The 13044-nt window shown below is 40.2% G+C and overlaps 1 protein-coding gene across 5 annotated transcripts in view; it reads left to right on the top strand.

Annotated features, from left to right (window-relative positions):
* Positions 1 to 13044, top strand: part of DOCK8 (dedicator of cytokinesis 8) — a 156667-nt gene that overhangs the window by 124341 nt on the left and 19282 nt on the right. For all 5 annotated transcript variants that reach the window (XM_083701855.1, XM_083701853.1, XM_083701854.1 and 2 more), the window contains 6 exons: positions 2239 to 2391; positions 3741 to 3899; positions 5306 to 5406; positions 6599 to 6791; positions 8751 to 8894; positions 9879 to 10010. In XM_083701855.1, coding sequence (XP_083557981.1) covers positions 2239 to 2391; positions 3741 to 3899; positions 5306 to 5406; positions 6599 to 6791; positions 8751 to 8894; positions 9879 to 10010 — 882 coding nt within the window. The remainder of the gene's footprint in view (positions 1 to 2238; positions 2392 to 3740; positions 3900 to 5305; positions 5407 to 6598; positions 6792 to 8750; positions 8895 to 9878; positions 10011 to 13044) is intronic.

The raw sequence follows: 13044 nt of genomic DNA, 5'->3' as shown, positions 1-13044 counted from the left end.
TTACCATCCTGCAAATGTTTTATTGTTAGAAATAAACCTCTGAAGAAATTGTACATACCCAGTGTTGTAGAAAAAGGTCATTGGGTGGAGCAGCTCAGCTTTGTGGAAAGGATACAACCTTCTTAGCTTAGGGAAAAGAAGAGGAAGGAGGGACATGTTAAAGACTTATAAAAGTATCTGTGATAGAGAATAATACTAGGAAATGTTGTCATCCAGTGAAACTGAATAGCGGGAGGTTCAGGACAGACCAAAGGAAGCACATATTCACATAGTGCCACCAGATTCAGCTGTTGATGACTGTGATGGCTATATGCGACCTCCAGAATCAGAGGCAACATATTTCTACGTACCAGTTGGGTTGGCAAAACAGTATGAGATGGCCTCTTGCCCTCGTGCCCTGCTTGAGAACTTGCTGGAGGCATCTCATTGGCCCCTGTAGGAAAGATCTAAGAGTAGTTGGCCTTTGGTCTGATCCATCAGGGTGGTTCTTAAGAAATATATTGTATAGGTGTAAATGTAAACGTAAAATCTCAGGATAGTCTTTCTAAATAAGAGCCAGTGTTGCCTGAAATGTGACTTGGTAAACAAGTTACAGAGCAGTGCCATTAGTTGTTTTGAAATTCATGATTAAGCTCTTATTTCATGTTATCTGTCCAATCTCTCTTGCAATTAAAATTACTGTACCATTGAAGAAATCTGTCTTCTAGACAAAATGACTTGACACTGTGCTTTATGCTACCATTGTAAATTGTTAACCATGCACCATAGGTATGCATAGTTCATTTTCCTTTGACAATGAAATCCAAAGAATTTCAGCAATGTTAGGATAGCCAGAGAAATAAGCAAACAGAATATCTGATATTGTCTTGCCAGTTTACAGCAGTAAGGGATGGAGGGTGTTCCTATTGTACAAACGTTCATTCTTACCTGTCTTCTTTGTGATAGAACAGTAGAGTTGGAAGGGACCATGAGGACTATGTGGTCTAACTCCCTGCAATGCAGGAATCATTTGCCCAGTGTGGGGCTCAAGCCCATGACCCTGAGATTGAGAGTCGCATGCTGTGCCAGCTGAGCTCTCCCACATGCCAGCTTATCAGAATCATTTTTTGTTTTATTGTATTTATGAAACTGTTCTGTAATTAAAAACATTTTTTTCAGAATGTCATGCATGTAGTTAAAACTCACAACATGCAACACATCTCTTAGAAGAAGAAAGAAGTATAAGGAGTAGCTCCTCCTCCCTTCTCAAGCTTCCAGCTTGTCACAGCATCTTGCTGTGCATTATATATAATGCATTTCAGTAGAAAAGCCTGGCCAAGGGGGTTATATCTGATGTGTGCTGTGTTTGTACAGCGTCTGTTGTTGTGGTGCCTCTTTGGAACCATAATCTGGACTGATGAATTCTTCTTGCTGCTGCAGAACATGAAGAATTCAAAACTGCTGACTTGATGTTCCTATATCATTAGATTAGATCTAATAAAATTTATGAATTGCCTTATCTTGACATCTCAAGGCAATGAGCAATACAAAAAATGTTAATTAATTTAACTTGATATTTAATGTAATTTTCCTTTTTTATAAAAAAATACATTAAATATAAAGTTAAATTGATTAAGTAGTGAATTTGGTGAAGCCATCAAAACCATCATACACCAAAATCTTCCACAACCATGACATGATTATCACAAAATAAACTAAGTACTGCAGCCATTCCCAAGAGTAATAACATCAGCATTCAAACATCTTCTGATACAGAAAAGTTTTTGCTTTGTTCTTAAATGATATCAAAGATGGTGTCAGGCAAGCATTAGGGGGTTGGACTCAATGGCCCTTGTAGTCTCTTCCAACTCTATGATTCTATGATTCATCTATGAGGAGAACATTCTTTAAATGAAGGGCTGCCTCTAAAAGGGTCCTCTCCCTTGTTGTGACTCTGAACTTCTTTCAGAAGAGATGGAGAATCAGTACTGCCCTTGTCACTTTCCTGGCACAGGAATGATGATGTATGGTGACTCCAATCCCAATCTTCCCTCACTAAAGGCCATGGTCTTTAGGGCTGGTCTCTAGGGCTAGTCCAGCAACATCTGGAGGACCACAGGTTCTGAACCCCTGGGTGAGGCACCCCTTGTCTCAGAAGGCACAGAGGCAACTTTTTAAAAAATCCTCTCGCTACTACCTGGTCATTTTAAAGCTCTTATGATGACACCATCTTACAGTCTTTTCTTCTGCTTCCTTTAGTTTGGAGAGTTGTTCTTTGAAGAGGAAGTGGAGCAGTGTGCTGACCTGTGTCAAAGACTCCTTCAGCACTGCAGCAGCAGCATGGATACCACTCGGATTCAAGCGTGTGCTACTCTTTACCTCCTTATGAGATACAGCTTCAGCTGCATAAGTGTAAGATACTTCTTTAGATACTCACAGCCTAAATCACAGATTCAGTGTTTGCATTTATTTTGTTTTCCCACAGAATAATTACATTACAGTGGTACCTCACATTACATACGCTTCAGGTTATAGACTCCACTAACCCAGAAATAGTACCTCGGGTTAAGAACTTTGCTTCAGGATGAGAACACCGCAGTGGCGGTGCAGCAGCAGCAGGAGGCCCCATTAGCTAAAGTGGTGCTTCAGGTTAAGAACAGTTTCAGGTTAAAAACAGACCTCCGGAATGAATTAAGTTCTTAACCCAAGTTACCACTGTATATTCTACTTCATTGTCTGTTTGCCTGATATAATTACTTTATATTAGTAGAAGTTATTTCCTCCTAGCCGAAAATGGCCTGTGCAGCTCTATGCAGTTTGAGGGATACCATATATGATGAAGCTGCACTGGCCCAAGTTTTTTGGCCTTCAGGTACAGGATTTGTAACTCTGAATCCCATAATATGGAACTATATGATACATTAAAAACAGTATGCATGCAAACCGTTAAGAGTAAACTGGAACCTGTAATTGAAAGAAGATAGGAGAGTGTCAGCTGCATCCCATTGCTGACAGAGGGGGAGAGGAGGAGGTAATTAGGCAGGAGGATAGCATGCCAGGTGAGAGCAGCAAAGGGCAAACACAATCCACAATCTTTTTATAACATATAACAAACATTTATTGAATACATAAATTGTTCAGACTCTTAGAGTAATCAAATGAAACTTTAACACATGGCATGATAAAAGTCTGTAATTTCATCAGGACAAGTTATATTGTTTGTTTTCACAAAATTTATCTTCTGTACCATGAAAATAAATAAAAACTTTAAAAAAGAATTAGTGAGATTCCCAGTGCCTATGAAACTGAATTTTATTTGTTCCACAAAATGAACTAAGAGTAGCTTTCATAATGCCATGATTATTTGGAAGGAAATCCCATTTATTTTAGTGGGGGCTTACTTAATCAATTATAACAAATTCTGTCTAAGCCAAAGATGGAGAATCAATACGGTTGCACTGCCCTTGTCACTTTCCTGGCACAGGTCACCATACAGGGTGACCTTCCATTGGACTCCAATTCCAATCTTCCCTCACTAGAGGCCATGATCTCTAGGGCTAGTCCAGCAACATCTGGAGGACCACAGGTTCTGAACCCCTGGGTGAGGCACCCCTTGTCTCAGAAGGCACAGAGGCAACTTTATAACAAATTCTGTCTAAGCCAAAGGGAGGTTTAAATTTCATGCAAACAAAAACCAGCTAACGGAAAATCAGTACATTTCATTTGTACAATCTGACACTCCTTTTTCTGTTTTTTAAAAGAACTTTGCAAGAGTCAAAATGCAAGTGACAATGTCATTGGCTTCTCTGGTTGGTAAAGCATCAGATTTTAACGAGGAGTATCTCAGAAAGTCTTTACGAACTATTTTGGCATATGCAGAGGAAGATGTAGACATGCAGCCAACTCTCTTCCCACCACAGGTAAGGCATTTTGCTACTTTAGTGCAAAATTTGAGTAGGTTACTGGACAAAAGTTAATTATTTGTATGCTCACAAAAATCAGCTGGCATTCATGTGAGAGAGGACGGATGGAAGGAAAGCTGATCTTGCTCCCAGCCCAAGGGAGAAGAAGCAGGACCCATTATCAGAGGTCAACATTCTCTGGCAACCTACCAAGACCCATGCTCCCAATGTAGGCTCACTGCCAACCCTTTGTGCCTTTTTGCGCCATCGCTGCTTTCTCTTTTGGGCTCAAGACACCCTCTTTGGGGTGTGTTTTGCCCTCGCGTCACCCCAGCACCCCCCCCCCACAATGGCGCTCATCTCCGAGTGATCTGTTTCGGGACACAGCCAAACCAGAAGTCCTTGAAAACTCTGCATGTCTCATCCTCTGTGGATTGTCTCAGAGGGAGAGGCAGGGTGGCAACAATGGTAAGGAGGAGAGCAAAGAACCAGCACTGAACATTGAAAGATCTACCCAACCAGAATCTAGTTGTGGAATTGCTGGCAAAAGGCTCTGATGGATAATGGCATTAACTTTGCTGAGTCTTTGCTTTCTGACATCCTTGGTGTAGTGAATCATTCAGTTCTGCAACCTTAAGGATGGTAGTTGTGTTTACTTGCAGGTCTACCACATTATCTAGTTGTTGCCCACTCCCCAATTTTCATAATTGTCACAAATTGAACACTTCAGAAAAAATATTACGATATGCCATTTTTGTAGATTAATACAACAAAGAGAGCCAGTGTAGTGTAATGTACTGCCATGGTTAGAGTGTTGGACAAAGACCTGGGAGAACAGGGTTAAAATTCCTGCTCAGCTATGAAAGTCATTGGGTGACCTTGAGCCTTGAGCCACAATCTCTCAGCCTAACCTGCCTCATAGGTATCTGAAGAAGTATGCATGCACATGAAAGCTCATACCAATAACTAACTTAGTTGGGCTCTAAAGTGCTACTGGAAGGAATTTTTTAATTTTTTATCTTATTTGTTTTATTTTGTTTTGACTGCCTCATAGTGTTGTTGTGAGGATAAAATTGGGGGAAAGGTATGATAATGCAATAAACCAGGGGTTGTCAACCTGGTCCCTACCACCCAAAAGTGGGCATTTCAGGATTCTAGGTGGGCGGTAGGGCACCTAGCCTATGGCACAAGCTGAATCTTCCTTCCACAGAGCACTGGTGGGCGGTAAGGAAATTTTACCATCAAGAAAGATGCATTAGTGGGTGGTAGGTATAAAAGGTTGACTACCCCTGCAATAAACAAATATTCAAAATAAAATTCCATCATAAATATGATTTTTCAAATATTCATTATAAAAAAATATTATATTTCTTTGCACATCAGTAATTTGTTCATTTTAATGTTGGACTTGTTTGTTTGCTTAGGTGGAAGAGCTGTTGTATAATCTGAACAGCATATTGTCAGACACAGTGAAAATGCGAGAGTTTCAGGAAGATCCAGAGATGCTCATGGATCTTATGTACAGGTTGAGCTCACTAATATTTCTCTTGAGCAATTTACGATGAATGATGCAGAACCTTTCAGATTTAAATTTGTCAAAACCAAAGTATCTGCTGTACAATTAAGGGCATACATCAATGACAGATTTATATCAGTTATCAGTACCTTGGCTTCTGACAAACAGTCCTGGGAATTCTCTATACAATATCTCTATGCCCATTTAGAAAATGGTGGTTATCAGATTCCATGGGGAATGAAATCCTGGGTTAATAGTGTAGATAAACATTTTGACCCAGATATTTTGTTAGTGAGAAAGTCAACATGATGGGGCCAAGCTTTGTGTTGGTGTGTGCCTTCTCGTAGTCCCTTTACTGTGAATACTGTGAATAATATCAAGATTCCTTTAAATGTTACCCTACAGATGTGGGACCACTTTTCTGTGAACGGCAACCGTGCAGTTACACCCCACTTGGTGATCTGCTTGTTCCCCTCTTGTTCTGAAAATGGGATGGTAGGACCAGAGAGATGTGCATGTGCATACACAGTGTAGCTTGGATCATTCTGTATTCACCGCATAGGTTCTCTAGCAGCGTTTCTACTCAGTCAGTTTTTGCCTGGGATGTTACACATTGACAATAACTCAATATTAGCAGGTCTGAAAATATTTTTTATAATTTTTCTTTCCTAATCTATCTAAAGAGAACAAAGAGAGAATATTATGGAAAGTATTAGAAAGGAGGTGCTTGGAAAGGAATTCTGTAGTGTCAGAGTCATTTATTGGTAAAAGTAATGCCAGGTTTGGTGGAACAAATGAAGTATTTACAATGGTATAGAGCAGAGTATCCCAAACTTGAAGACAGGAGTGCCTGGTGTCCTTTGGTCCATGGGGTCACGAAGAGTTGGGCACGACTAAACAACAACAACATCCCAAACTTGAGTCTCCAGCTGTTTTTAGACTACAATTGCCATCATCCCTGACCACTGGTCCTGCTAGCTAGGGATGGAGGGAGTTGTGGACCAAAAACAGCTGGAGAACCAAGTTTGGTAAATCTTGCTGTAGAGAATATTTAGTTAGGCTTCTGCTATCTTCAAATCCACAATTCTCTGTAAGAATTAAAACCTAGCAAATGATGTGGCATCTCCACAAAAGAAAAGGAATTGCTTTTAATTTAACCTCAAGACAAATGAAAGATACATCTTTTATGCTCTGTTATTAGAATTGCCAAAGGATATCAGACATCACCTGACTTAAGGTTGACCTGGCTCCAAAACATGGCAGAGAAGCATGCTAAGAAAAAATGTTACACAGAGGCTGCCATGTGTCTAGTTCATGCTGCTGCTCTTGTTGCTGAATACCTGAGCATGCTGGAAGATCACAGTTACCTGCCAGTTGGCAGTGTCAGCTTTCAGGTAAAAACAGACAATTGTTATTTGTGTAAGTGAGCGTTCCCCTGGTGCCCTCCACTTGTTTTTGTTGAATGACAACTCCCATCATCCCTGACCATTGCCTTGTTAGCTGTGGATGGTGGGAATTGCAGTCCAAAATATCTATAAGGTACCAGATTGATAAATGTAATGTCCTGATTGTGGTAGATGGGCCACACAGGTACTGACCACTCTTTTTTGCCAATTATTTTTATTTATTTTCCGAATTACAAATCAGACCAAATTAATTCAATTTAATACAGTTTCTTGAAAAATGGTTTCCTGCTCTCGATACAGGATATGTCCAAGATGTACCCCCACTGCTCCATCAGTTCTCACTTAGTCTCTAGTTGACATTACTTCACACTTGCCAATATTATTAATTCATCTGCCCCTTTACAGCCCTGCAAACAACAAATGGCCCAATTAAACCTAAGTATATATATAATCCATAACAACATATGTGTTTCCATTAATCTTTGTTTCTAGACTTTGGTGTCTTATTCCAACTTAAGTCCTCTCGCTCTTTGTTCTATTCATAAATCTTTACCTAGTTGAGTGTTATATTGCAGTGTCTGTTTTATCTGTGTGCTCCTTCAAGGTCAAATTCCATCTCAATGATAAGACAAATGTCTTATCATCAAGGTGGAATTTGACCCTGAAGGAGTGATCAGTGATCAGACCACAGTCAAACATTTTGGAGGGCGAATCTTCCAGAACTTTTCTTTCAGCCATTGGATCCCACACTACTATGCCTTCTCCCCCAGTACAAAACGCATCCATTCTCTCTCAAATTCAGCCTCTCCTCAGCAGTCCGCCCCATCGGAAAGTAGTCATAAATTTCATCTGTTCACTCCTGAGTTGAGGTGGGGGGGATAAACGTAGTAAAACCATATTAAATTCCTTGTAAGACATAAATCAAAGGTCTACCTCCCCTTCTTCTTCTTCCAAGAAACAAATGACTACACATGTCTCATTCCATTGTGCAGTGGAGGGCAGTGGGAAAGAAAACTGCATCCAATAATCATAAGAAAACATAAAGCATCCTTCCCTCTTCTTTCTCTGGTCTTGGCTGTTGCAGGGATATTCAAAGCTCTCAAATACCATTCAAATACCTTCAAAAGCCCTGATTCTTTCAGCACAGACTGCTTGCATATCTTGCATCAAGAGCGCCTCATGAGTTAACAAATTAGTCAAATTACGGAGGAACCTTAGTCAAATTAAGGAGGCTCGTTCCTTGGCAGAGGCTCGCTCCCAGGTCACTCCCATTCTGCCTCCTGAAGTAGGAGACATGGGATTACACAACTCAGTGGGTGCCTTAGCACCTCGGAAAGTTTCAGGAGGGTTCATGCCTCATTGTAATGGGAAAAGGGGGCTGCTCGTGCGTAAGCGTTTAAGCCCTCCAAGCTTTGCCATCAGTTCCTAAACTCTCCCAGTCCACGGAGCCATGGGTGCATGGCTACCTCAATCGCTGGCAGAATCCGTCAGTGGGCGCTTCCGGAATTTACGCCAACATAAGAGTTCCTTGACGGAAACTCTCCTTCTGGATTCTCTGCGTGACAGTTTCCTGCGCGGAGTGGGCGTCCCCAGCGGAGGTCCTGAGCCCTCCCCGCTGTTCTCACTGGAAACATCTTGGAGCCATTCCTCCGATTGTGTTTCTGCCGGAACTCTCCCTCTCCCCCTACTGGTTCCTTCCTCCGCATCCGAAGGTCTCCTAGCCTCCTTGAGCCCTTCCACCACCTGAGTCTCCGATGGCAGTTCCCTGACACTCATTTTCTCCCTCCTCACTGCCTGAACTACTTCCCCCAGAGGGACTGCAGAGAACAACCACCATGAAATGAGGGCATGGCCAGAAACTGTACTGACCACTCCGCTCAGCTAGGCTTCAATAGCAGAAGCAAAGGGTTGAATAGCTTGGAACCACACAATTGTTCTGTCTTTTAGAATATTTCCTCCAATGTGCTTGAGGAGTCTGCTGTTTCTGATGATGTTCTGTCTCCAGATGAAGATGGAGTGTGCTCTGGAAGGTATTTCTCAGAGAATGGTTTGGTGGGACTGCTGGAACAAGCTGCAGAGCTTTTTAACACTGTGAGTAGTATTATATTCTAAGGCAGAGCTTTCCAAACTGTGGAACATGTTAGTGTGTTGGCTGCTGTGTGTAAGTGTGTCATATAAACACTCTGTGAAATTGAACATCTGGCACGCTTCCACTGCGTCTCAGTGCTTCTCCCGGCTTCTACCAGAGTATAGCGATCAGCGGTGTAACCTGTATGGAGGAATCTCAGGCATACAGAATAACACTCCGTACGCAGCTTCTTTCTGATCTAAGAAGCTTTATTTGCAGCGGCATAATAAATCAGCAGTCCAGGAAAGCGAGAAGACATCCCCGAAAGTAAAACAAGCAGAAACCCTGAGGGACAGGACGTCACTCCATGAGCTGTTAACCCTGTAAGCTCTGGTTCTCCTCACACACTCCCCACTAGTGCTTTTTTTTTATTAAAAAATGTTTGGGGGTACTCTCATTTTGACTCAAGAAAATCACCATTTTATAGTTCAAATCGGGGGAAATAAATACAGTAAATGGACAAAAGTACAAAGATTCATAAAATGTTTAGGGATCTGTGTGTCCCCTAGGAAAAAACTGGAAAGGGATTAGTTTAACCTCTGGTTTGCTAGTAAAACTGAATTACCTTGTCACAAAATGTTTCATGTCTAAAAAATGTGTCACCAGCATGAAAAGTTTGGAAAGCTATGCTCTAGGGCCATGCTTGTGTCAAGATTTGAGAGGACTTTTATTCATTTATTTAGCCACTTTTACCTTGCCTTCATCTTATTGTTTGAGCTGGCTGACAAAACTATAACAGAGTGCATGTGTGGCAGCAACTGACAGCCTGCTTCTTTGTTGCAAGGATAAACATGAATCTGGAACTCCCATGGGGTTAAAAGGTGCAACAACAGTAGAAAAATAGTAGGTGTGAAAAGGGTTAAGCAATCCCTGTCAGCTTGTTGTTGAAAATCTGTCTATGTCATCAGAGACTTGACACCAGTTTTAATTTTATATCTTCACGCAAGGGAGGACTGTGTGAAACTGTGAATGAGGTCTACAAGATTGTCACTCCCATCTTAGAAGCACATCGAGATTTCAGGAAACTTTCTTCCACTCACAGTAAACTTCAGAAAGCCTTTGAGAGCATCATAAATAAGGTATGTTAGCTGCAGCATTTGTTGATCATGAATATAAGACAATCTGTAGTACAAAACTGCCCTGTTTCTCTTCTTAACTATTATTAATGTCAATTTGCACTTCATGGTGTAACTCAGATACTGCCTACATTTTAAAGTCTTGCATCAGCATAGTATAGTATAGAATTGCTAGCTATCTTTGAAGGAGCTCCACAAGCACAGAGGACTCTCTTCCTTGCTGACTAAAAGGACACATGGACCGATTGTTTTTACTCCAGTTAAATACTAAATTATTCATTTTTGGTTTTTCCATCAACAATATCCTAACCCAAGGATATTGAACTTCAGAACCACTTAGCCCAAACTGATTGTCCCACACTCAGGACAAACAGATTGGCTCCAGTACTTACCAAATATTTGACAAATTTGACCATCCCCAAATTTAGAAAGTCAGAGAAATACTATTTAAATTACCTCTTGTCTGACTGGAATTCGTATGTTACTAGAAATGTAGCTAGATTTTGTGCAATAGTCATAAGTCACAGAAAGCAAACGATTACACAGCTGCATAAATTGTTATATGGTTCAGTTAAATCTCTTATTCAGTCCAGTTAAATCTCTTATTCTTTTAAACTTTTATGATGTTGTATTTGTCTGGACACATATTTCAAGTACATTCAATTAGTATATTGATTGTTAAATCCCATATTGATCGTTTTTATTGCTTATGTAGAGAATTATGCAGAAATTCTGCTTTAATATGCTGTCTGTTTGCCATAATAAACATTGACTGACTGACCGACTGATTGATTGATTGATTGATTGATCAACTGAATCAATCTCTTGTAACTGTGTTACAAAGCCAGAAATTAAATTAGCAACAGCAATATGCTATATTGGATGAGTAACATTTTGCCTTTTCACTGAGCAAGTCATGTTTAACATTAACTCCCCTTAGAATATATGCTTTCCTATTCTTCAGTCAGTTATGCATATTGAAGTCCCCTTGGTTGTAATGGGATTTATGTGCAATGAAATTGAACACAGCATAAGCTGCCTTATCTCATGTCAGACCATTGATCCATCTAGCTCAGTATCATTGACGGTCACTGATAGTGGCTTTCCAAGGTTTCAGGCAGGAGTCTTACCCCAAGGATTGAACCTGCACCATTTGCAAATAAAGTGTGCACTCTACCACAAAGCTGCAGTCCTTCCCACAAAATTTGAGACATAATCATAGCCTAGTGCTTTTATGACTCTTCAAACCACCTTTTGCTATGATGCCTATTTCTCAGTCCCTGTGTAGAGATATTCCATATGGTGACTTAAACTCAACTGTAAGGCTACTGTGAACCAGCTCTCCCCATGATTGAAGCTATGAAGCAGGACATGCTTCATGACACTCATGTAGTAAGTGGTAATCTGTTTCACCTATATATAGTCAACTGGCACAATCCTAAATTACACAAGATCAGGATCTTCCAGAAAGGAAGTGGCTTTGCACATGCATCAGAGAATGCAAAAGAGAATGGGAGTGCATCAACATTCACATAGCTTCACTAAATCAGTCCATGTGTGCAAATAAGCCTTTTTGACAGCAACAAAGTGTCTTCTGTGCTTGTGGAGCTCCTTCAAAGATAGCTAGCAATTCAATACTTTTTTTATATATATAAATATTTATTAAGGTTTTTGTAAAAGAAAAGCATAAGTAACAAACAACATTGCTTATATCATAACAAAATTTCATAACTTGTTTAGACTTCCTCACGTCTCCTGCTCCCACTTACATTGTTAAAAAGTTTTTTCAAGCAAATTATCATCTTGTTTGCAATCTTATATCCACTCGTTTAAATATAATCTAGTAGTTCTCCCAAAGAGTTTGTCTTTTCCTTAATCTCACTTATCATCAAATTCCAATCTAGTTTAGTGGTGGCCAATTATTTATGATCAAGCATCCTTCTTAACATTCAATCAAGTTACAATATTTTTGTAAATAAATTTTAAATTTCTTCCAATCTTCTTCAATCCTTTCTTCTCCCAGGTCTTGGATTCTGCCGGTCATCTCTGCCAGTTGCATATAGTCTATCAGCTGCATCTGCCATTCTTCCAGTGTGGGTAGATCTTGAGTCTTCCAATTCTTAGCAATGAGTATCCTTGCTGCTGTTGTTGCGTACATAAAAAATGTTCGGTCCTTCTTTAACACCTTCTGGCCGACAATACCCAGGAGGAAGGCCTCTGGTTTCTTAGTGAAGGTATACTTAAATACCTTTTTCAACTCATTATATATCATTTCCCAGAAGGCCTTCACTTTAGGGCAAGTCCACCAGAGGTGAAAGAATGTTCCTTCATTTTCTTTACATTTCCAGCATTTATTATCAGACGAATGGTATATTTTGGCAAGTTTAACTGGGGTCATGTACCATCTATATATCATTTTCATTACATTTTCCTTCAAAGCATTACATGCAGTGAAGTTCAGCCCAGTGGTCCACAACCTTTCCCAGTCCTCAAACATAATGTTATGCCCAATATCCTGTGCCCACTTTATCATAGCAGATTTAACCATTTCGTCTTGTGTGTTCCATTTTAACAGCAAGTTATACATTCTTGATAATACCTTAGTCTTTGGTTCTAACAATTCTGTCTCCAACTTCGATTTCTCCACCTGGAACCCTAGTTTTTTGTCATTTTTAAAAACTTCTTTAATCTGGGCATAATGTAACCAGTCTCGCACTTTACCCTCCATTTTCTCCAAACTCTGCAATTTCCAATTGTCACCGTCTTTTTCTAATATTTCCCAATATTTTGGCCATTTGGCCTCCATATTGGGTCTTTTCCGGGCCTTGGCTTCCAGAGGGGACAGCCACCTCGGAGTTTTGTTTTCCAATAAGTCTTTGTATTTTGTCCAGACATTGAATACTGCTTTCCTGACAATATGGTTCTTAAAGGCCTTATTGATCTTAACTTTGTCATACCATAAGTATGCATGCCAGCCAAAAGCATTGTTAAAACCTTCCAAGTCCAACACATCAGTGTCTTCAAGAAGTAGCCAGTC

The sequence above is a fragment of the Podarcis gaigeae genome, assembly GCF_964106915.1.
Source record: "Podarcis gaigeae genome assembly, chromosome: 11".
NCBI lineage: Eukaryota > Metazoa > Chordata > Lepidosauria > Squamata > Lacertidae > Podarcis > Podarcis gaigeae.
Note: the sequence above shows the minus strand (reverse complement) of the source record. Positions and strands in the feature narration are given on the sequence as shown.